The sequence below is a fragment of the Nesoenas mayeri genome, assembly GCF_963082525.1.
Source record: "Nesoenas mayeri genome assembly, chromosome: 5".
Taxonomy (NCBI): domain Eukaryota; kingdom Metazoa; phylum Chordata; class Aves; order Columbiformes; family Columbidae; genus Nesoenas; species Nesoenas mayeri.
This window is the reverse complement of record NC_137548.1, coordinates 23,883,588-23,909,206: the sequence shown is the minus strand read 5'-3', so window position 1 is coordinate 23,909,206 and position 25,619 is coordinate 23,883,588. Positions and strand designations below refer to the sequence as shown.

Here is a 25,619-nt window from a genome sequence, read left to right as displayed (position 1 = left end):
GGGAGGGAGTGTGGGGGCTGTAGAAGTCCACTGTGAGGGAAGAGCTTCTTCTGGTTCATGGATGCTGAGGACCTGGGATGTGTCTAGTTTGGAGAGATGGAGGCTGAGAGGCGACCTCGTTGCTCTCTACAGCTTCCGTGGAGGGAAAGTGGAGAGGGAGCTGCTGATCCCTTCTTCCCGGCAGCCGATAGCAGAAGGCTCAAAGCTGCATCCATCCATCCATCCATCCATCCATCCATCCATCAGGGGAGCTTTGGACTTGACAAGAGGAAAGTTTTCTTTCCCAAGAGGGTGGTCAAAGCCTGGAACAGGGCTCCCGGAGCCCAGGTGGGCGATGCCCCATGCCTGTCAGTGTTGAAGAGGCATTTGGCCGATGCCCTTAATAGCATGTTTCAACTTTTGGCCAGCCCCGAAGTGGTCAGGCATTTGGACTAGATGGTGACTGTAGGTCCCTTCCAGCTGAAGTCTTCTCTCCTCTCCTTCTGTTCCTACCTCCTCCTTTCCCTAGCAGTAGCAGACGCTGAGGAAATTTCGGATGTCGTTGCTTCCCATCCCTGCACTAACAAAAGGCATGGAATAACCTGAAGCGTGCCCCATCTTGGGCACTTGCTCCGTCACCTTGTGGCAAGGAGGCACGTAGCTTCTGATGCGGGTGAGAGCCCTGGGCCCCCTTGCAACATCTGGGCATCCCGCTTCTTAGAGCTACTGCCCCTGGCTCTGCAGGGCATGATGATGGTGAGCTCTGCAGTGCTCCTCAAGAAGGAATTCCCTTGGTCTTGCCACGGGTAGCCAGTGGAAAAGGATTTCCATGCATCAGATGAGTTTGGGAAGTGGCCCTGCCAGGAGATGGTCTTGCAGTGGAGAACCTCCCGTAGCTTCATCCAGGGTCTTCCTTCCTCAGCCGCTGCCCTGGGATTCCGCCAGCCAGCTCCCCAGGTGCTTCGTCTGGGATGTGCTGGGGCTGCCGCCGGGCCAGCTCTGGCGCTGGACACGGGGGGCTGCTCCTTTTTATCCTGCGCGGGGCATTGTGAGCTCAGCGTTGCCGGGTGCTGGCATTGTGACGTGGGGGTGACAGAGCCCCCGTGTGCAGCCCCGCCCGCCGCCCCTGCGCCCAGCGCCCTTTGGAAGAAGCCTTTGGGGTGCTGGGGGGCCCCGGATCAGTCCCCGTGCCTACGAGATAGGGGACTAATCAACCTAATTGTGTCCCTTTCTGGCAAAAATACCGTGCGGGTTTGTTGCCGGCCCAGCCTTCCTTCCGGTAGCGATACTGCCCGTGACGACCTCCCGTTGGATTCCACGAAGGTGCCTTCTGTCGGGCACCTGGGGCGATGTCTCGCTCTGTTTTGACTTTCTCTGCCGTAGACAGCTCCCGCCTCAGTGGGTGTTTTGGCACCGATGGGTTTGGGGACTCAGCGGGTTTTCTCTCCTTGGCTGTTTAACACCGGGACCTTCCTAGCCGTGCCCTCTGACCGTGGCTTCCACGGCAAAGTGTTGGCTCTGGGCCAGTTTGCAAATCGGCCCTTCTCGTGCAGCTCTGGACAGTATGTGATGGGGAGAAGGTAACAGTGCAATCTTTTTCACGCATGCAGTCCAGTGACGCATTTTGTTGACAAGCATGATAGGGCTTGTAAAGCACCATGGTGCTCTCTCTACATCGTGCTTTGGAGGGCTTGCTGTTGCTGGAAGCAGCCGCTACTTAATGGATAGTTAAGAAACAGTCTGCCCTGGCCAGACACAGAGAGTTTTCGAATGGACACAACGTTGCTATCTTGCTGCTTTTCCTGCGAATTGCAGGTGGCATCTTGAATAAAAAGGTGAAGCTTGATTGCGTTGGGTTTAGTGTGACTTGTGGGGGAGCGAGGCTGATGAGAACAGGCCCGTGTGTGCGTGCGATGCCACCCGTCTCTGTGCCGGCAGGTTGGGCAGTCCCCGTCATGGCCACCTTTTCACTCTGTGCCTTGTCCACTGTTAGTGCACGAGAGGAGGCAAGAGCCAAGAGGTCCCAAAGCTGGGGATGTTTCCTGAGGTGAGGTGGCTGCGTGTAGGAGAGAGCCCTGGCAGAGCTGCCAGCTGGGCTGGACCCTTGGAGAAGCCGGAGTCCCCGGCAGCTCAGCCGCCTCTCCCAGCGCTCAGGGACCCGGCTGCTGCGGGCACGTCTGCTGCCTCCTGGAACATCTCCTTTTCCTCAGTGCAACGAGGAGAAAGCAAGCATTCCTCCAGGGAGCCTGCACTTGGTATGGTGAGCAAGCACAGCAGGGCCGTGGATGTAGCCACAAGTACTGTTGCCAATCCCTAAGCGAGCACGTATTTCGAAGGCACGGAAGGAAGTGTTTGGAAGTCTACTTCTGCCAGGGTCCTGGGGGTGCTCCTAGGCCTCAGCGGCTGGGACCGGCCTCCCCTGGGACCCCCACCCACCGCCACCGTCTCCTGGCAAGGGCCCAGCTCACCATGGGGCCTTGGGTCCCTGCCTGAGCCGTGGTGTAGGTGTGTGTGCCCGTCTGTGCCCTGCAGAGAGCTGCTCTCCTGGATGGAGCCCTCAGGGCTCGGTCAGGGCTTGCCCTGCAGAAGTCCAGGCTCCCAAGAGAGCAGAACTTTTCTATTCTCTTTGCTCACCATGAATCGAGCACCGATGAGACTACTGTTTCCCTGAAATGCCAGGGGGGTTTTGTCTCCAAGAAGACTTTCAAGGACGCAAAACACAAAGAAAAAAAGTGGGACCAGGGTTTTGTTTCTTTAATGTAGTTTTATTTTGTTGTTCATCTTTGTTTGATGGTAGGTAGGCTGACGGTTGCAGGTTGGCTGGTTGCTTTAGGCTGGGTTGTTTAGGCTGGTGGGTTGAGGTTTGGTTGAGGGTGGTTTTGGTTGGGTTTAGGTTGCATTTGGTTGGTTTGGATGTGAGAGCAATCTGTCTGCGAGCCGTGTCACCCCATTGATCGGCCAGGGTTGATTGGGCTGATCTGGCCGGCTAGGCAGGTGTCCGCCTCCTCCCTCCCTGCTCCACGCGTGTCCTTCCCCAAGCTAGGCGGTCAGTCCAAGAGGATGAGCTTCCCAGTTGGAGGGGTACCGTTCGTGGGTCAAGAGTATACAGTAGCTGCAGTCCCCTTGTAGAAGCTCCAAAACAAGCTCAAGGTGCATTTGTAGGAGAAGCTGGCTGGGGTAGCGCAGCTTCCAAGACTGCAGACACATCCAAGTGAGGCACTGCATGGGGTAGGGCGGGGTTTGGGTTGGTTGGGTGTTTTTGGTCATGTAGGTTTTTTGGGGTGTTTTAGCTTGTTTGTGGAAGTTTTGTGTGGTTGAGACTGGTTTTTAGCTTGGTTGTTTTAGGTGGTCCTATTTTGGCTTAGGTGACTTGCTTCAGGTCATTTTGTTCAGGTTGCTTCTGTTGTTTGGTTTCCTGTTTTGGGGGTTGGTTGAAGTTGTTTAGTCTAGGTGGTTAGTTGAGCTTGGTTGTTTCAGGCGGTTTTACGCTTTATGAGGTGGTTTTGAAGTTGTTTGAGGTTGTTGAAGGGTTGTTTTAGGTTGATTAAGGTGGGTCTGTTTAGATGTCTTCAGCTTGTTTGGATCAGGGTTGCTGAAGGTTGTTTGAGGAATGCTGGTTTCTGTAGTTTTAGGTTGTTTTCGGTAGGATATTTTAGGTCATTTGTTTTAGGTAGATTTGTTTGAGGGTGTTGAGGTTGCTTTATTTGGTTTGGTTTAGGTTGGTTGAGGTAATTTGTTGTAGATTGTTTAAGGTGCTTTTTAGGTTGTTGGTGGCTGATAGTTTGAAGTTTTTGAAGGCAGATTGAGATTGGTTTAGGTTCTGGAAGGTTGCTTGTTTTCAGGTGTTTAAGGTTGGCTGAGGTTAGTTGTTCTCTGCTGGTTTAGGTAGGCTGTTCTAGCTAAGTTTAGGGCCAGCTCGTGGAGCAGCAGGCACCCAGCCAAAATGGCCCAAAGAAGCCGCGGCAAGTGGGCCATGCTCAATGCTGCAGAGGAAGGCAAAAAACCCCCCGAGACACTTGGTGTCCCGCATGGGGGGAAAAAAAAGCCTTCCTCCCCCCAGCTGCAGGGCACGAGAGGCCATCTTCCTGGTGCTTGAGCAGCAGGTAGGAAGCGAGCCAAAAGGGCCCAGAGGAGCTCTGCAAAGTGGTCATGCTCAATGCTGCAGAGGAAGGCAAAAAACCCCCGGGGACCAGTGCCAATCTGCCCCGGGAGAAAAAATTCCTTCCTGACTCCAGTGCTGGCGATCGGCTGTTCCCTGAGCATGTGAGCCAGACCGGGCTCCTTGTCCCACAAGCTGCTGACGCCTCCCAGGAGCTGCCCAAGCCCTATCCTCCCTTGAGCTGGAGCCATCTCGGGGACTTCCCAGAGTGCCCAAATGCCTCTGACCTGATGGACCTTGGGGGCGAGAATCCTTCCTGTGCCTGGTGGGACACCAGTGGGTGCTCCAAAGCACTGCAACCCCTTGCAAGCCCTCTGTATCCTATTTCTGATGGCTCCTGAGCCTGTCTGCGCATGGGATGAGGATGGTGAGCTCTGCAGTGCTCTTCAAGAAGGCATTCCTTTTGTCTTGCCACTGCTATGCACCTGAAAAGGCTTGCCAGCCAGCCAGCCAGCCATCAGATAAGCTTGGAAGGTGGCCCTGGCAGTCCCTGTGCCATTCCTTCCCAATGCAGCAAGTGATACGTGATGCTACGCTGTCGTTGATGGTGAGGTTGTCTGCTTGGGAAGAAGTCTCGAATGGTTTTGTGCTGTTGACCCTGTCGTTGCTTGCACTCGATAGCTCTTTTCCTCCTTTGGCTTTCATCCTTGCTATCTTGCTTGAGGGTCATGCCAGCCCTCTCAGGCTTGGTCTTGCTCCTTGCAGCTGTTGTCTTCTTCTGTAGGCCCTCCGTGATCCTCACCAGCTACGTAGTCTTGGTTTGCTTTCATCGCAGATGGACTTGATCTTTCCTGAAGCCGAGGAACGAGAAATGTCCGTAGTCGTCCAGGCGAGTTCTCAGCGGGGCTCTGCACCAGGCTTGCCTTTCCTCTGGCAATGCCTTGTCTGACACAGCAGAATGCATTTGCCTGTATCACATTTGTGGCTCACAGTCGGGCTGTGACCTACTTGTGCCTCCAGGAGCATTTTTCCTACTCTGCTGTGTGCAAGCAGTGCCGGAAACTGCTGGTGCTCCACGTGACGCTGTATTCCCTGTTTCTAGGCTGTAGATCTTCAGGCGGGCTTTCTTGATGGAGGGGATTTCTCCTGTGTCAGAGCTTCAGCTGAGAGGGAGTGTGGGGGCTGTAGAAGTCCACTGTGAGGGAAGAGCTTCTTCTGGTTCATGGATGCTGAGGACCTGGGATGTGTCTAGTTTGGAGAGATGGAGGCTGAGAGGCGACCTCGTTGCTCTCTACAGCTTCCGTGGAGGGAAAGTGGAGAGGGAGCTGCTGATCCCTTCTTCCCGGCAGCCGATAGCAGAAGGCTCAAAGCTGCATCCATCCATCCATCCATCCATCCATCCATCCATCAGGGGAGCTTTGGACTTGACAAGAGGAAAGTTTTCTTTCCCAAGAGGGTGGTCAAAGCCTGGAACAGGGCTCCCGGAGCCCAGGTGGGCGATGCCCCATGCCTGTCAGTGTTGAAGAGGCATTTGGCCGATGCCCTTAATAGCATGTTTCAACTTTTGGCCAGCCCCGAAGTGGTCAGGCATTTGGACTAGATGGTGACTGTAGGTCCCTTCCAGCTGAAGTCTTCTCTCCTCTCCTTCTGTTCCTACCTCCTCCTTTCCCTAGCAGTAGCAGACGCTGAGGAAATTTCGGATGTCGTTGCTTCCCATCCCTGCACTAACAAAAGGCATGGAATAACCTGAAGCGTGCCCCATCTTGGGCACTTGCTCCGTCACCTTGTGGCAAGGAGGCACGTAGCTTCTGATGCGGGTGAGAGCCCTGGGCCCCCTTGCAACATCTGGGCATCCCGCTTCTTAGAGCTACTGCCCCTGGCTCTGCAGGGCATGATGATGGTGAGCTCTGCAGTGCTCCTCAAGAAGGAATTCCCTTGGTCTTGCCACGGGTAGCCAGTGGAAAAGGATTTCCATGCATCAGATGAGTTTGGGAAGTGGCCCTGCCAGGAGATGGTCTTGCAGTGGAGAACCTCCCGTAGCTTCATCCAGGGTCTTCCTTCCTCAGCCGCTGCCCTGGGATTCCGCCAGCCAGCTCCCCAGGTGCTTCGTCTGGGATGTGCTGGGGCTGCCGCCGGGCCAGCTCTGGCGCTGGACACGGGGGGCTGCTCCTTTTTATCCTGCGCGGGGCATTGTGAGCTCAGCGTTGCCGGGTGCTGGCATTGTGACGTGGGGGTGACAGAGCCCCCGTGTGCAGCCCCGCCCGCCGCCCCTGCGCCCAGCGCCCTTTGGAAGAAGCCTTTGGGGTGCTGGGGGGCCCCGGATCAGTCCCCGTGCCTACGAGATAGGGGACTAATCAACCTAATTGTGTCCCTTTCTGGCAAAAATACCGTGCGGGTTTGTTGCCGGCCCAGCCTTCCTTCCGGTAGCGATACTGCCCGTGACGACCTCCCGTTGGATTCCACGAAGGTGCCTTCTGTCGGGCACCTGGGGCGATGTCTCGCTCTGTTTTGACTTTCTCTGCCGTAGACAGCTCCCGCCTCAGTGGGTGTTTTGGCACCGATGGGTTTGGGGACTCAGCGGGTTTTCTCTCCTTGGCTGTTTAACACTGGGACCTTCCTAGCCGTGCCCTCTGACCGTGGCTTCCACGGCAAAGTGTTGGCTCTGGGCCAGTTTGCAAATCGGCCCTTCTCGTGCAGCTCTGGACAGTATGTGATGGGGAGAAGGTAACAGTGCAATCTTTTTCACGCATGCAGTCCAGTGACGCATTTTGTTGACAAGCATGATAGGGCTTGTAAAGCACCATGGTGCTCTCTCTACATCGTGCTTTGGAGGGCTTGCTGTTGCTGGAAGCAGCCGCTACTTAATGGATAGTTAAGAAACAGTCTGCCCTGGCCAGACACAGAGAGTTTTCGAATGCACACAACGTTGCTATCTTGCTGCTTTTCCTGCGAACTGCAGGTGGCATCTTGAATAAAAAGGTGAAGCTTGATTGCGTTGGGTTTAGTGTGACTTGTGGGGGAGCGAGGCTGATGAGAACAGGCCCGTGTGTGCGTGCGATGCCACCCGTCTCTGTGCCGGCAGGTTGGGCAGTCCCCGTCATGGCCACCTTTTCACTCTGTGCCTTGTCCACTGTTAGTGCACGAGAGGAGGCAAGAGCCAAGAGGTCCCAAAGCTGGGGATGTTTCCTGAGGTGAGGTGGCTGCGTGTAGGAGAGCCTGAACCTGTCTGCGCATGGGATGAGGATGGTGAGCTCTGCAGTGCTCTTCAAGAAGGCATTCCCTTGGTCTTGCCACTGCTAACCAGCTGAAAAGGTCTTCTGGACATAGGTTAACCTCATTCCATTATACTATTCAATCTCCCAAGGCTTAGCTGTAAATACACCAGGCCTAGGAGACTGGAAAACATGTTTCTGTCATAGTATAAGAACTTAACACCAACATCTGATTTTTTTAAATATGAAATTACTGGGGCTCATTGCAATATTGTATAAGGAATTAATTGTACACATACATACATTCATCTGCTATGAAATAAGCTGACCAGACACACTTTCTCCATGAGGGAGAGCTGCCACATACATATTCAATTGGACTTTGACACTGCAGGCAACAGCTCTCTGAAACTTCCTGACAAACCCTGAACTGCCCCCAAGGAAAGGAGCCCTGCAGACATGTGCAGGACTCCTCCACCAGAGCTGGCAGAGGCAGCAGATCCAAAAGAAGCCTGGAGGGAAGAGCAGAAGGCATGCGGCAGCATTAACAATACATTGTAATAACAGGGAGAAAAAGAAAAGAAAAAAAAAATAGAAGCCAGCTCAAAACTGATAGAGATCTTTAATTTAAAAACCAAGTAAGTTTATTCATTGGAAAAGTGCAACAAAATACCCCAAGGATAGCACATTGTACTCCAACAATTAAAATTACATTAAAATGCAGATAGGAAGGTCTGAGTCTTCAAGAGAACGGGCACATAAGCTAGTGCTTTCCTTTGCTTCAATATCTTTATCTTTGGGTGACAGAGATAGTCACTGATTAATTTCTTTTTTTAGGTACTTAATTCAGAACTCCACTTCTTCTACTTGCAAGTCATTCTGTCCCTTAAAGATGTTAGCTTGAGACTGCAGGACCATAATCTGCAGGCACTTGAGAGGGGACAGTTTTGAAAGACTAGAAATGTGGGGCTCAATCACATACTTACTGTTGGGAGAAGACCCAACTGGGAGGTACTAGGTATTCTAAGTAGATATTGACCCCAGTCATTTCCCTCTAAAATCTGAGGCATGCAGAAAGCTCCAGCTCCACTCCTACAATCAGTTTCTCCTGCAGCTGAGGAGGAGCAAGCAGGCAAAAGGAGAGCACAGGACTACAGCAAGCAGGTGTTGCTTCAGGGAGCTGCTAGTTTCTGATCACTGAACCAATTTTTGCTGTAGAGGGGATTCTCTTGGAAATGCCCAAGGTAGGTCTCACACCCACAGCAGCTCATTCTCATTCCTACTTGTTTATGTACTTCAGCTGAGCTTTACAAGCTCAATAGGATTCTTTAACACATAGCAATTATGTATATTTTGCTAGCACTTTCTGCCCAAGGATTTCAAAATACTCCATGAGCATCACTGAACCAAGCTTAAAATTCTCATACAGGTATTTTAAATGGAACTGAGTGCAGCAAACGTCCAAGGCCCAGTGCTGAACTCATCCCTTTCCTTTAATTCTTTTTCTTCCCCAATCTATTTCTTACAGCAAGAAGGACTACACTTATTCTGTAAAAGTTTATTAACACCTGTACAGACAAGTTGACTTCTAGTATGATTACATTAGTTCCCAATTCTACATGGAGCTTGCCTGTCCAGTCCATGTCAGCATGATCTCCTGGTCTCAGCTGTCTGTATTTGGTTTATGTCTCTTGGCGCTGCTCTTCTCCTGGTGGTGACTGTTTTCAGAGGGTGCTTGGCCCTTTGTGTTTGTCCCAGATTCCTCTGGAAATTTCTGACCTTCAGCCAACACCTGCCGAATAGTCATATTAATGCGGGAAGACTGCAAGTACTTGGCACAGACCTGCCAATCCTCATCGGAGCTGTGCTCGATGACTGAGCCTACAGGGAGGTCTGAAGAAAGTGCTTGGTCCAGGCACAGAGGCAAAGTTGTCCCTTCAGGGTTGGGGAGTACCCGCGGGACAGCATGGTACAGCAGACGGCTGAAGCCAGACATGACCATGATATCTCCACTATGCATGAACATTGCTGTTGGGGCTTCCTCCCGCTTCCGGCCTCCAAGCAAAAATATCGAGGATTGCCCAAAACTACAGGGGGTATGGAGAGAGAAGAGAAAACAAATTCAGGCAGAGAACAATTACATGTACTGTAATAAAATATTAGCAACTAAATTTCTTAAAAACCAACCACCACCCAAACAACAATAACACCTCCCTCAAAAAAAAAAACAGACAAAACCCAGATGGACTCCTAGGAAGTACTTTACAATGAGGATGTGGAAAACAGACTACGAGGCCTGGTTCAAGGTAGGCATAGTGTGATCAGGTGCCCTGCCAGGTCTGAAGCTCTGCTGATGGATTTAATCCTTGCCTGTTGGTACCCAGTTGCCCCTTCGCTGCTTTAGACCAGAACTGTGCTCTGTGCAAAGAGCCCTTCCACTCCAGGTACTATATCCATGCTGTTCAAGTAGCTTTCAAAAAAAAAGTCTATGCCCTTGAGCTAGTTTCCCACTATTCAAATCTTCAGAGTGAACATTATATACCAAATTAGCAAGCTACATCATACTGACTTCCTATAACCATATGCACAGGAAAAAAATGCTACCAAGACTTCCACAACACTCGAGTACTTTCCTTAACTCACCTGAATGATAAAAGGGGCCGAGAATGGTCTAGTTCAGACTCATCCACATGAATTCCCAGTGAGGAGTCAAAATGATAGTAATTCAATATCCCTGCTTGTGCTTGGAAACCCTGGAACCCACAGGCTGCAGCCACTTGTTCCGACAAGAATGCAAGGTCTGAGGGAAAAGGAGTGTGGTGATTTGCTGAGTATTTCTGGAGGAAGGAGAACAAAATTAAAAACAAACCATACCCAAATTGACCAGCAAACACAATTGGAAACAAACACTGAAGGAGAACTCAGAAGTCTGGCTGATAGTCATGGTGAAGGACATCATATTTGCCTGAAAAATGACTACAGCATAGGCAGAACCACCACAGGCTTACCTCTTATCATTTAATTCTGGGCCTATGCTGAGACTGCCAGAGATTCAATTAATCATGGAATAAATCATTTTATCTGGATGGCAAATTTGAAGTCAGTAAGGTTAGTACCAACATCACGAAGATCTAGCTGGTCACTACTTAAAGCTGCCAATGGAGAATCAGTTCTCCATCTCATCAACAGAGAGCTCCAAAAAGAGCATCATTGTTCCTTCTCCAAAGAATAAGACAAACAGGAACCGATTGCAAACCTACTTTTTCCTCTCTCCTATGAGTGATTCTGAGAGGAGTGGAAGGGAATAACTAAGTTTTTGTTATGGCCACCCAATAATACACTGACCTGGTAAATACAAGGCTGCAAGCAGATTTGGTTAAGTATCTGCAGTGTACTGGTAGACTGCATATTCATTCTGCCATCCTTTCTTAGTCTCCATCTGACTCGGTCTTAGGAAAAAGTTTATTTTGGTCTTTACAATATTCAAGGAGCCCCAAAATAGCTGTTAGTTGGTGAGACTGTGCTGTACTGATTCAGACTCTTAAGTTCAAAGTCACATCCACAGCAGTCTATTCCTGCTCTTTCTCACCCCTCCAAGGAGGGGTAATTTCTCAGAAGTAGCTGTCTTCAAGCATTCAAGGTCATTCTTACCCTAAGTATTTAATGACGCTTTTGTGATCATCCCTTTCAGCAGGGTAAAAAAACTCATGCTGAAATGGAGTCACAGGTCTAGAGCTGAGCATATGCTGTTTATGTCACCTTTCAAAGGAAAGAATGCAGAAATGGACTTTCACTGTTAAATCCTCCACAGAAACCTAATACAGATTAAAAGGTTCTTACAAGCATGATTTGTTACAGCCTTTCCTCAAGACTGTCTGGTAGGATCATAAGCATCTTACTATATGTTATTCCATGATACCCTGCTCTGTCTGCCACTCTGAGTGCTTACTGCCAAGAAAAATGGAGAAGAATTTAATTTCAATACCTTAGTATCCCAATTATAATGGTAACCAAGGGTCACCCAGCGCAGCTTCTCCAATAAGCTTCTCGGCTCCCGTTTACTGGAACCTTTCATTCTGCAAAGACAAAATGGAAAGAAATAGGTTGTGTTAATTTCTGAGGGGCCTGCTGGTAGCGCAGCATACAGTAATAAGATTCACTCAGCCATATGACAGCATATTAAAACCATCAATGCTAAACTTGTATTTTTAGTGCCATTAATTTTTTTCCTCCAAAGACCTTGAACATTCAGTTCACGCAATTTGTGCAAGCTGTAGGGCCTACTGCCAACTGCTGTCCATTTGAAAATTTGTATTTTCCACATGGTACCTAGTAGATTATCAGATGGAGAAAACACAGTGAACTGGTTCAGATTTAAAAGTCAGAATTATGCACATACTATTTGAGCACCTGGAAGAACAGCATCTGTGAAGATCCAAAAGCTGCAAACACAAGGAAAAGATATTCTAGTCAGTTAATGGAAAAAAGGAAAATGCTTTGCCTGACAGTGAAGCATTTCAAGCTGTATCATACTGCAAAGGGCCTTTAGTTCTACTATGTGGTACTTATACAAGAAATCCTTAGGGCAGACTGACTCAATGTTCAGTAAGACAGCACTAACTATGACCATTTACATCTTGTAATGTCAAGAAGTCCAGATTGCAGGTGTCTCCTATCCAGACAGCTATGCACGACAAAAACCTGTTCTTCTCAAGGGAAAACCCTCATGCAGAGGGACCCAGTGGTCTGAAACCACATATCGATTTCCCATTCTTACTAGAAGGTCATGATGGCAGGTAGAGACCTCAGGGCTGGGCTTTTACTATGGCCTACAGAAAAGAATATTACTATAGTAAGACAGAAACATACTAGTGACAAATATGAAAAGAAGGTATGTGGCTTCTAGTCCACTTATTCCAGCAATTTCAGCTTCTTTTCTCAAGCCAAGTCATGTGTTATGGTAAATAAAGAAAGAAAAGGGAAATGTACTCAGGATATCATGATAAACAGTAGCACCAGATGGTTGGCTCTCATTTATAGCCTCATTAGTTCAGTAAGACATGTTCTCTTTTACAAAACAGGATTCGTATTTGTGCTGCCATGTTCAAGTCTCAGCAAACCATGCGCATTTAATGGGCATTTCTACCTGGATACACAGCTTGCTTCTGCCCTTCACCTACACCATATTGATACCTCCTAAGCTAAAGCAGAAACAGGATTAAAAGGCCAGTTTCTTTATCTGTAGTAATTTTTCATAGCTTATTGATTATTGAAAGTAAGTCAGATTTCCAGTTTCCATCTTTGTTATAGGGTAGTAGCAACTGCAATTACCGTAATGCAGCGACACAGTAACTGTCAAATACATCCTGCCTGAAACAATTTAGGGGGCCTACAAGCAGGTGACACAACATTTTGAAAAGGGAAAGCCCACAACTCCTTCCTCTACATCTTTCAATCAACAAACTTACATTCATAATTAAACATTTTTAGCACTTGCATTTTGAAAGTGCCCTTGTTTCACTACAGCACTGGAGTGTTTGCACAACAGCAAGAACTCTAATACACTCAGTATGTCCTTATTCCCAGAACTTAGTATTTTGCATGTGATTTCATATGTGATTGCTAAGGAGAGAAAAGTCCTCATGTTACGTATCTGGAAACAAGAAGTTCCTAGAGCTGTAGCAGCAGGTGCTCCTAACAAGAAAGCACAGAGAAATTCTGGTATAACTATGTTAGAAAGAGCAAGACTGAATTGGCAGGGGTGCTTTGATCTGAAGCTCCTTTTTTCTTTACTCACTGGTAAATGCTTTCATCTATAAAATTCCCCCAGCTGTTTCCTTATACATAGGAATATATGTCTATATCTTGTAGGGATGCTGTACCCTCTTTTATGGATTTAATTGTCCCTGGCACTAAAGAAAACACACAAACCCCACTTTGTGAAGAGAGCATAGCATACATTTCTAGGAACTGTATGGACACTCCCTACCTCGGGACTTCTGCATCCTGAAAAGAGCAGAAAAGCTGTGACCCAAGCACATTTATGCATCTTCCTGATGGCTTTATAAAGCATTAAAGTTGTACCCAATTCTGGAAGCAAACCTCTTTTTAGTTAAGTGCTCTGTTTCTCTCCTCCCTGAAAAGCTCTTATTCTAAGTAGTAGACAAGTTGGCTACTTTGATCTGCTGTCTCCTCAATAAAAGCACAAATACAGCAGTTTGCTCACTTGAAGACTCAGGCAAGTGCTTAATAAAACTGCCAGTGTTTCTGCCAGCCGTCACTCTTCTAAACACTGTTTTCAACTGAGCTGGATTCAGCTGCAAATTAACCTCTGTTCTGATCATTCTCTGTGTGTGCAGGAGGAGCTGCTGGGAAAGGTCTGTCAAGCTGGAACAGTACCACATTTTTTTCAGCTGTAGGGCACAATGCACAATACTTTCAAAGAACAATTTTTCATCCTTGATGGAACACAAATGTGAAAGTCAGTATTTTAAACAAAAAAGGCACCTGCATTCTGTAACTAATTCTGACTGAGCCTGGAAAACTCAAGTGGGGACAGAACTTCACTCCTAGGCGTAAATATTTAAAAGTCCAAAGCTTGCTTTTGCCTTTTCATATCTTGTAGATGTTAAGAGTCTCTTTGAAGAAAAAATCTCAGCATGTCAATTTTACTAACAGACTGAGACTGAAGATGAGAGTTGTAGGGAACTCCAGTCACTCCATCACATGAAACAACTGTTACCTAAAACAAGCAGTGAAATCTACAAGGTAATCATAAATACTCAAATAACTAAAAAATTGTGTACTGTAAACAGCATCTATCTTGTATGTATTTTACAGGTGACTCTAATCAAAAAAGAAAAAGGTCTTTAAAACTTGGACTTTAAAACTTGGATATATTCTTCATTAACCTCCAAATTAAGTAGAGGAAATGCAGCTGAGCTACAAAACTCTGAACCTGTGGGAATCTTTCAGAGTAAACACGACTGCCACTAAAACAGGTACATTTAATCCCCATCTCAGATTGTATGAAAATAAACACCAAGCCAAAGAAATACTTTGGAAAATAGAAATGCAGAAACTAGCTGACATGAGATCAAAGAAGTGCACATACAGCCTTTCAACTACAGTACACTAGGTCTGACAGCTGACCGGGAAGAAGAGCTGGCATGAGCAGCAGGTTGGGAAAGGATCCTTGTTGCCTCAGGAAAACTGAGGCCAAGAGGGACCTCCCAGTTCCATTTGCACCTGTGCTTCGGAAGCTTCTGAGAACCATGGTATCAGCCAAGGTCACTATTTTCTATTTGGCTGATGGCTTTGGAATAATTTGCTACTAGAAAATCCCATTTTGAGTGTGAAAGCAGAGAATTAACAAGGATACACATCAAGCCATGCAAAAATCCATCTTCAACTTGGCATGTCTGGAACCATGTGTATACTGCCAGCAGGTATACAATCTTTTTCAGCTTCCCTTCCCTGCTCATTTTCTTAGACCTTCTCATTGCAGACCACTTCTGGCTGTTACTTTTGACCACCAAAGGTTACTCTGGACTCACCTCAGCTGCTCCTTGCTCTGCCCCCACAGGTCAATGGTCTTCTCAGGAGCCATGTGCAGGTCCAGGTTGCAGACATTGGGTTTTTGGGGGTATAGCTTGAGACACTGTTTCACCCAGTGACGCTGGCAGCCCGGGAGGAAAGGGTTTGGTATGAAAATAAACCCTGACCACAGAGAAAAAGGGAGGGGGTGAAGAGGAAGTATGATTAAGCATTTCCCTGTTTTTTTCCTAAAAAAACTAGAGCAAAAGACAGGGGTTGAAGGTACTAAAAAAAACACCTTAGGCATATAACCACTGACTCTGCATATAAGCTGATGAAATCCAAAAGCAGCTCTGAATAGTTAAAACCTATTGTGGTTTTTTTTTCAGTACAAACAAATGGTGGCCATAAGGTAGAAGGCAGGGAGGGCAGCCAGTGCTGGCCTGAGTGAAAAATTACAATAAAGGACATATCTGTGTAAGGCATATTGATTGCAGGTAGATAGAAGAATAAGAACTTGAAAAGCCAGCTGCTGTGGAGTAAATTTGATTTTGAAATGATTCTGCAAGATTTTTGTCTTGAACCCTGTGAAGTTAAAAGTAATTCTGGCCTAGTTTTTCTAGACTTCAAACTCACTTTGTTGTTGTGTCTGAGTTCAGATTGTCTTCTTACTGCAACTTCAGCATCATGAACTGCAGAGAACAGTCCACAGGCTGAGCAATCACTAGTAACAAACTCTCCTCTTCTTTGCTTCATGCTTATTTCCAACTAAATCTGGTTGTATCCATCTTTGTATTTTCATATGGCAATACCCAAGGGGGATGAAAGTCAAATTGCATCCCAAACCACCAGCTGCTGACTGCAAATACTTTGCAGTTATTGTTAATTAGCAAAAGAAAATAAACTTGTAGCTAGTCTGCACATTCATTTAGCTAGGCACCTCAGGCAGAGTTCAAGCAGCTGTGCAGGTAAGGGGGTCAGCAGAGATGTAATGGATTGATTTAGTCTATATCTTAACAGAGAAGAGTCCTTGACATAAGATCTGCCACTACCAGAAGTGCTAACAGGATTCTTCACTGGAATTTTCCCCCAGCACCCCAGGGGTGCTTCATTCCAGGCCAGGGTCAACGGTATTGACAAGTAAGTGTCTGATGGGAAGATGCTATTAATCTGTATTGTACCTACACTGAGAACCAAGGCACTCTCTCAAAGACTGTCAATTCAGTAAGACTCACCAACACAAAATTCCCGTTCAAAGAGAGATAAGGGTATAGGAGGAACAGAGGAAAAGGAGGCTTCAAGGTTTTGCCCTACTGTGTCTTTTTGAACTTGTCAGTCATATCAAGTTAAACAGATAAAAATAGATGAAAAGGGAAGAAGCAAGGCTAGGCATCTCAGTAGGATACAAACTTGCCTTGTGGCCTTAGGAAAGTGATAATAAAAGTGGAGAAAATGCTTCCTGCCACATATCTCACAGACCTCACAAGATTAAATTAACTGGTTAGAAAAAGAGCCTTCAGTTTATTAATAACATACTGTCATTCATTTCACTCCATCCCTGCACCTGCAGACTATGGCAGCCTCTGACAGGTCTGCTTACAAGAAATTTATTTGCCAGAAGCATTAAATTTACTTTCTGTTGGCCTCTGCATAGAACAGAATAATAATATTGCCCTTTCTGTCCACAGTTTTTGAAGTGGTGTTCTCAAAACACTTCAATGAAATTATGCTGTACTACATATTATCTCCAGGTACTAATGAAAGAATTGAAGACTGGAGGGCTAGTTCCTCACAGAGCTGAGAACAAGAATCTACATTTTATGACTCTTGTATCGGAAGCTTAGAATGTACTCATGTACTCATGTCTCTCCAAATCTATTGTTGCTTACTCCTAAGAAACCAGATTAGTCTGGATTTCTAAAAGAGAGAACAACTAAATGGGTTACCACTATGTTTCTGATATCAAGAAAGGCAGAAAACTTTGAATTTGTAAGAGCTGCAGAGTTTTACTATAAAATTCTACACTAATGTTGAAGCTTAATAGTTCCTGGGAGGGCTAACAGTTCTAGAAATCAGTGACTTGCCACACATTGAAGACAGAAGAGGAAGAAATACTTTTCCTCCTGAGCTGACTACAGAACACCACAGGCAAGCTTTGAAGGCAACACACTTGAACCTCCTGGCATTGAAACAGTTGGTCTGAGTGGAATGTGCAAAAGCTAAATTCTTCAGGGGTCTTTGTGCTAAAGGAATCTGCCCTCAGGAAGCAGATGCAATTCTCTTACTGCAGCAAAATCTTGCAGCACACTAGGTATTAATTTACACCTAGTGGAAGTGGTCTCCAGCCTCAGTCGAAGGAGAAGACACACAGATGTCTAGAAACAAGAACACCACCTCACAAAAACAATTTGTGTCAGTTACAAAGCGCCAAAGACAGCAGCACCCACATCTCACACAACTCCAGACTCCTCAACAGAAATTCACCCAGCTTCCTTAGTCTTACATTTCACTGCTCACTGTGGGGACAAAACCAAATGACTTCCCCTCCATTTGCTCATAGACAAACTAAGGAAATTCTAACTTATTTTACATGGCTATTGAGGCAGTTGGTTAAATATCTTATAGTGCTTTGGGATGTCCAGATAAAAGTTTTTGGAAAAGGATAAAATATTATTCTTGTCCACAAATTCCTTTATTCTAAACAGGACTAAGAATTTATTAATGTATTTGCATTTCATTTTAGTGAAAGGTTTTCTTTGTCAAAACAGAAGAAAAGATGCAGTTAAGTGGAACACTTGTGATCTTCCCCCTCCCCATGTAATTGCTAGGAAAGACATTTAGACAGACATAAAATGACAAGTGAGACCAAGCAAGGGCAGCTATAATATGACAGCTAAATGGAAAAAAAAAAATCTATAGAGGCAAGAAGAGGTGGAAGCCTTTCTCTGGAACTTATTCAATTCCCTGTGAATTAACCACGCTGGATGGCTAGTGTGGCTGCCCCAGTTTCAGAAATGGTAGGCTGGCTTCATGGCAACTCACACAGACAATGACTGCGGTCATAATGACCAGAAGAAACACGAGAAAAAACAAAATCAAATGAACAAAAATCCCTGAAATAAGGAGGACCTGGGGAACAACAAACTCATGAGCCTTACCAAAATCCCTGGTATGATTATGGAGCAAACTTCCACGATGGACACTTCCAGGCACAAGGCGGCTGGGGCAGCCAGCAAAGATTTACTGAAGGCAGATTTTGTCCAACCAACATTACTGCCCACTACAGTGAGATGCCCAGACAAAGGGAGAGTTTACCTTCAACTTAGCAACATTTTCCAGTTTCCTCCAGTACCACTGGGGCCAAACTGGGCACTCATGGAGTTTCTGGGTAAACTAAACTAGATAGCAAAAGCTGGCTGGGCCATCAGGCTTAAAGAGTAGTGAGTTGATGGTTTAGTGGCTGTTATGAGTTGCATTCCTCACATTGATACAGGGACCAAGACTGACAACTGCACCTACATCAACAACCTGGACAATTGGACATTCATCCTCATTGCACTTACAGACAACATGAAATTGGGGCAGCAGTGGATATGCTGGAGGCCACTGCTGCCCCTGAAAGGGGCATTGACAAGCTGAAGGAATGGGCCAACAAGAACCTCAGGAAATTCTACAGTAATAATCCTGCACCTGGGACAGAATAAGCCCATGCAACAGTATGGCCTGAAGACTGACTAACTAGGGAGCAGCTCTAAATCAAAGGATCAGGGTCTTGGAGGACAAACCGAGCAGGAGTCAGCAGTGCGCCCTTGTGGTGGTGAAGGCTGATGGCACATTGGCCCATATTAGTAACATCTACCTAAAGGGGCAATACAGAGAAGATGAAGCCAGATTCTTCTCAGAGGTGCACAGCAAGATGATGAGAGGCAACAGTCACACACTACAGAAAGGCAAATGTTGATTAGATATAAGGTGAAAAAGATCACAACAAGAGTGGCCAAACGCTGGAATGGGTGCTCAGAGAGGTTATGTGATCTCTGTCCTTGGAGATTCCCAAAACTCACCCATACAAAGCTCTGAGAGAACTGATGTAACTTTCAACTTGACCTTGCTTTAAGCAGGGAGCTGGACTAGATCTCTGGACGTCCATTTCAACCTAACCTCTTCCAGTAACTGTACCAGGTAGCCTGCAAACTTAAGATCCATGTCAGTTTTTGAAATAACCTGCCTAATGAAATTCTCTATATCTTGAATAGGACAAGAGGTTCTTATTCACTTATTGTACTCACTGTTCTACACCAGCAAGGTTCTGCCACACTTCATCCCTGAAATTGCTGTATTTTAGCCACTTAGCTAATTTTTGTGATGTACATTGATGAAAAACAGATGCCGCAGAAATATAAATTATTTATCAAAGGCAACAGGGATCCATTCTCATGAGGGATGGTCTGACTGATCAGAGACCATGAAAGAATGGGCCCTTCTGTTCTGACCTTCATCTACTGCCACATCCTACCCTTTAGGTGACTCGTTTGTCCTCCTGCACTTAAAAAAAACATTAAATTACACTAAAGCAAACCATAATAGCTTTTTCAGGCAGGGCAAGGAAGATAAGATGAAAGACACCTGAATTCAAAGCGACAAGGACATATTTAATTTTTTTTTGAAATCTACCTACCTGGATACCCCTTGAGGCCATAGGCTTTCCACTGGCTAACTGGTCGTAATCCTGCTCTGGAGGCATCTTGATCGCTGACTGAAGAAATACTGAGCTGTGATCTGAACACCTGGCAAAAGAAAACAGATTTGGTTAAAAAACAAAACAAAACAAAACTCATCCAAACATGGCACTGATGAGAAAGAATGCTACCGTATTGCAAGGTAAGTTGCATCAAAGTGCCAATTGCACCACAGAACTATTGTCTAAGCAAATGTGACCAGAAGGCGGCACACTGCTAAGAGTTGGTATGTACTCAACACAAGATGTCCTCCATTCATAAAAAACCACCCTATTTATAGTAATGAGAAAAAATTCTGCACTATTTGTCTATTTCCACAGTACAGCCTCATCGTTATAAAACACTCTGGTAATTATCAATCTCCATTAGAGGGCAATATTTAGTACCAATAGCACTTTATACCTTCAAAGCATGTTCCAAATATAAGTTATTGCTCATGATGCCACAGGGTAGATGACTATTCTCATCTGTAACTTAGAGAAGTAGTAGCGCAGTGATGAAATGGCCAAAGTTGTCTAATGTGAAGGGCTGCAGAAACCCTGTAAATTCTGAATACCACATTGCCATTCCTGTTTCCAACACCAGAGTCAGCAGCTCAAGGCTTAGCAAGATACATTCCTCAATGTACTCTCTTGGGTCCTAGTAACACATGTATTTAAGCTGTAATAAGCAAACACACGCTGAAAGAAACAAACTCATTCGCTGTGTTCCCAACCCTTTCATCCCTTTGGACTGGAAACTGTCTTGGGAAGGACACGGTAGAGGCAGGTTGGTTTTGTTCTGGCTTGGTTGCCCTGTCCAGTTCTCCCTGTGGCTGTGCAAGAGTACAGGTGTGGAAAAGGAAAGAGCTGGCCATAGTGGAAATAAGCAAGCAAAGATGGTAAGACTTACTTTATGCCAGTTTAAAGTGTACATGAAATCAAGGCCTAAGTACAAGCACACAGGGTCTGCAGCAGTGAATGCATAAATTATTCTCTCTGTAGGCTGGCAGCTCTGGTTACCATGTCCTGAGCAACAGCTCAGAATTACATACATAAAATTTGTGAGAAAACTCTAAACTAGTGCTGGGCAGAAGCTCCTGCAACATGCTCAGCTTTACCAACTTCTCAGCTCTCTGCCCAAAGCAGCTCTGTGACTGTCAGCCTTGAAGAGCTTGGCTTGGAGTCCAGTCTGCAGAATGTCCCCAGGAAGGCTCTTCTTTTAAGACTCTGCCCCTTTCCACCTTCTTAGTCTGCTTCCACACCAGCTGCTGCCAGGGCTTCTGGAGAACGGGAGCTGTTTCTGTGCTGAAGAATTGCATTTGCTGATTCAGTTAAATACGCCTGGTAGCACGGCAGCTGGGGTACGTCTCACTTCACTGAAGAGCTCAATCACTTGAAGCAGTTTTCTGAGAGAAATGGAACAATAGTATCTGGGCAAATCTGCCAGGCCTGTAGCTCTTCTTAAAGTGAAAAGCCACATTTTATCCTTGGGGAAAGAGAAATAAAAGATGCTTTTGCTCCTAAGCTATCAACTGATCTTTGAAGGTAAAAGGCACAAGAAAAATGATATTGAGAGGGGACAGATGCTTGTGATGCTCTCAAGTACTTTGAATTTCCCAGAAGGTCTGTAATGCTGGAATCCTTTATTTGATAAAGGATTGCTGCAAGCTCGGGAAAGGCTGAAATGTTAACAGCTCCCTTGTTTAATGCTAACACCTTGAAAAATTTCATATGGGTCAGGTTTTGTGTCCTGTTAACAATGCCAAAATTATAGTCTGAAAAGACAGAAAAATATATATTCTAATAGAACAGTCAAAAGAAAAGGCTAAGCATTTGAGCTATGAAAAATTAGGCAAAGTTTAATTTTAACTATATTCCTTACTCCCTTTTTTCATATAGACTCATACATAGAAAATCCCTGGTTAGCAATACTTCAGCACATATCCGTTATCCTTTTGTGAGGTGACTAAATGGAAGATATGTTTAAGGGATCACTTATCCACCACTCAAACGTGGTAAACGTCTAACCATGGTGGATGCTACTTTCTGATGTGCCCCTGTGTGCCCTAATCCATTGCAATGGTGGGACTTGTCCTGATGGTTCAGCCAAATGTTTATAATACGTTAAGGAGTAAGAAAGGAGAAGAAACTTCACCAAGGGGAAAGACAGCAAGAACACATGCACAGCAGGGGGAGAAGCCGGTGCTGGCTCCCTCTCTGGCTCAGCCAGGTATTTCAGGGCCAACACAAGGATCAGTAGGCCCAGGAAATAGTGTCAGCTCCAGCAGTGACACTTGTCTTTTTGTTTTGGTTTGGTTTTTTTCCTTCCATCCGCACGTTCCTTTGCTTTCCTTAAGTAACGCGTGGTTTTGAAGATCCCTTACTGCAGCACAGAGCTCTAATTAAACATTACAGAACCAAATAAACGTAAGTAGAAAGGTGTAGGCCCGCAGACAGGCAGCGCGCTGGCCGGGGCGGCCCCGCAGCGGGCCCGTTCCGCGCTCCGGGCGCGGCACACGCAGCGGCCCGCGGGGAGCCCGGCAGCGCGGACAGGGCTCCGGGCCTCCAGAGCCGCACACCCCCGACTCCCCGGCTCCAGACATGCAGCTCACTTTTAAGCGGTGACCCCCAAGAGGCTCGCGGCCGGAAGGGTGCGTCTTCGAGCCGGTACGGGGACAGGACTAGAGACTGGGCGCCCAGGAGGGGGGAAGCAGCAGGTGAGGAGCCCAGGCTGCAGCAGGTGAGGAGCCCAGGCTGCAGCAGCGCCGCGCTCGCACCCCGCGGCGCGCCGTGCGGCGAGGGCAGGAGGAGCCCAGCGTTACCTGGCTCCCCGGCACGGAAAAGTCCACCACACCCCGCAAGTCCGACGCGTCGCGCTGCCGGTACAAGCGGAACAGCCGGCGGAATGCGTCCTCCCCGCCCTCCCGGGTCAGCGCCGCTGCCGCCCCGGCCGCCATCTCGGGCAGGCGGCGCAGGTCGCGCGGGCGGTGCTGCGGCGCGCGCTGCCGGGGCGGGGCCGCCCCTCCCGCCGCCGCTCCAAGATGGCGGCGACCAGCGCAGTGCGGGCGCTGGGGCGTCGCTCCAGGCGGGCCTTCGACATCTTCGTGGCTGAGGTTCCCTGGACCGTGTCGAGCAGTGAGTCCATGCCGTTCCCCTCATCCCCACCGGCGCTGGGGATTGCCCTGGGCCGGGCGGCACAAGGGGAGGCGGCGGCCGCCCCGCCGGCCCCGCCGCGTGCGCCTGTTCAGGCTGCGGGGTCGGGCCAGGGCGGTTGTGGCTGCGTGGGGGCGCTGGGCCCGTGTAACCGGTGTGTTTCCCCCGCAGAGGAGCTGAAGGAGTACTTCTCCCAGTTCGGGGCAGTGCAGAGGTGCCAGCTGCCATTCGTGAGTACCTGCAGGCTCTTGGAGTAGCGCGGTAAGGCGGTGAGGAGCCGCCGGCTGGCGCCCGCCGGGCCCGGCCGGGTCGCTGTGCTGCTGAGAGCTGCCCGAACCCTGCGCCCCCGCTCCCTCGGAGATGTTTTCTAGAAGCTTCTTGTACTCAGATTTTCGGTGTTCTCCACAAGCTCACACCGCTTGTCTGTGAGCCGTAGGCCTCGCTGGAGCTTAGTGGTTCCTGTTGGCCTTGAAAGAGCTTTACAAAGTGTGTCCCTCAGATCACGTTGACACTGTTGTTCTTGGACGATTAAACTAGAAGTGCCTTGAGCTCTCTGTCATGGTGTTAGCTTTCTTCTGACAAAGAATAAAGTGTTTACGTGCCTGGTCTCACTGGCCTAAAAAACCTGGAGGTGTGGGTATGAACGCTCAGGTATTCCCTGCTGTGGGTTCATTCCCCATCCGGAGCGAGGGGCAGGTACAGGAACCGCAGCCTCCTCAGGGTGCTCCCAAGCTGTCAGCTGTTCACGGCTCTGCCATTTAGATTATTTATCTTCTGAGCATGTAGATCAGGGATAATAGTATTTAGTGCAGTTTCTTAAGAGCTGAACAGTCAAAACGTGTTCCTTTTCCGCTCAGTTATGGATAAGTTGCAGGTCATTGCTGAAGTAGCAGAGGCTCTCCTACTTGCCTGTGTTTCTCCGTGTGGAGTAATGGGCTGTTAAATGAAGCTTAGTGTTAACTTCACTTAGTGAACTGATAGTTTTGCTATCAGACTAGTTTGGAGATGGAGAAAAATAGTTTGAAGTAGTCTGTTTCTGAACACTGAAGCTTAGGTGTCTGCCTGCCACGCTCTGCTCCTCAGGCCCGGAGCAGAATGCATTGCTTCTGTGCGAAGGCTGGCAGCTTACCGTAAAGCTGCCTTTGTCACTCATTAAAGCTGAATTGAGGCACGTGTGTATGTTTTGATTTGCTGATTACTTTAGGAGTGTTCACTATGCTTAATGCTGCCAGAGTACAGAAATCTGCCAGCAGTGTAAGACACCCACATTAAGATCTCACTGGGATACCGAAGCCTGGCAGTGTGACTACAATACCCTGTGGATTAGTTTCACCAGCGTTTGGAAATGCTGCCAGTCATGATGAGTGAATTCAGTGGCAGAGCTGTTGTGAACTCTGATGTAAAGCTTGAGATAAAAGGCACTTTGGTAGACTTGGCTCTTCTGCAGTGTCTCCTCTTTTATTGACAACTGTCTTTTCTGACTGGCAAATAATTATTGAAAGCAACTTTATTTTCAGAGCAGTTAGTGCTTGTCATCTTGACTTGCAGCCTGCTTTCTTAGTATCTTAAGCAGCAGCTTTGTCTTGCTGAATGCTTTTCAAGTTCTTGGGCAGGCTTATTTTCAAATCAGGCAGCCATTTAAATGTCAGTTCTGTTGTGACTGGCTTAATCATAGATAACTACTGCAGTTTGAAACAACTAGCTATGCATTATTCCAGTCTTCAGCTATAACTTAAAATCTTAAATTTTATGATTGCTGGGCTCAAATTGAAAGGGGTGCAGAACAGTGTCTGCTAGGCCCTCGCATACTGTCAGTGTCTTAAATGTAAATGTCTTAAAGTGTGAAAAAGTCTTCTGAAACAGCAAGTGTACTGATTTCTCTGACAATTTCTGAATCCTTAAATTGAATATCCATAGAAAGTTTTTAACAGCCTATGTGAACATTTCCTACAGTATTTATTCTTTTTTAAATTGGTAACTAGGACAAAGATACAGGCTTTCACAGACGTTATTGCTGGATTAAATTCTCAACTCCACAAGATGTTCAGAATGTGCTTCAGAAGGACTCCCACATACTTGAAGGTGCCAAGGTAATGTGCTAATTCCTTTAATGAAGTAATGTAATGAGTTGAGCGCTTTATTCTGCCTCTGGTTGGATACAGTAACATCAAAATATTGCCATACTTGTTCCAAGTGTGATTAAGCATTTTGCCACTTAGCGTGCTTTTAGTGTTTTTAAAATAATTAACACTTTTGTTTATTCCCTTCTCTCGACTCATTAGGTTCTGATATCACATATCCATAGAAACCACAGAGATCACATACCAGAGATCAAAACCTTCTACTGCGCTAAGCTAAAGGAATATGAACGCGCTAAAACTGTTCAGGAGCTGCCATGCAACTAGTTAGTATTTGTAATACAGGTTTTTGCAGGAGGATTCCAGTATTTAATTTGGATACTGGGTGGCAGGGGGAAGATGACAAAGAATGTAAAGCTAAGCTTCAGACTTCACTGAACATTTATCGTTAGCTGGCATTGCGTGTGGGAAAGATCAGCTGCCTGCTTTCATCTGTTTAACATAACTTTAGCTTTAGTGTAGCTTTTTTTACTTGCTATCACTAACATTTTAAATGTTAGTAAAGGGAAAAATGTGACACTATTTGGCAATCTCAGGGCATCAGAGGACATCATATCAAGAGACAGTGTACACAATCAGTTTAAAACCTTTGCCATAGCACCCATACAAAGGTGTCTGCTATTGACTGGTCAAACAACTGTCTCATATGGCTTTGCTGCAGCAACTACAGCCAGCAAAGAAATGGCCAGCCCACCACCTTCCAAACACTTACTTTATAGTGGTGTTGACAGATAGAATGAAAAAAGGATATTGACTCCCATGGCTGCCCAGAGCTGTTAATA

The 25,619-nt window shown here is 46.9% G+C and overlaps 1 protein-coding gene across 1 annotated transcript; it reads right to left on the bottom strand.

Annotated features, from left to right (window-relative positions):
• Positions 1-7,605: 7,605 nt before the first annotated feature.
• ALKBH1 (alkB homolog 1, histone H2A dioxygenase) lies at positions 7,606-22,646 on the bottom strand (the record flags this gene model as incomplete). Its single annotated transcript, XM_080346206.1, is given in 7 exon segments — positions 7,606-9,377; positions 9,934-10,127; positions 11,276-11,366; positions 14,847-15,009; positions 19,505-19,613; positions 22,369-22,581; positions 22,587-22,646. Coding segments are annotated over 7 exon segments (1,254 nt in total). The 3' UTR covers positions 7,606-8,953.
• Between the last annotated feature and the right edge of the window lie 2,973 nt (positions 22,647-25,619).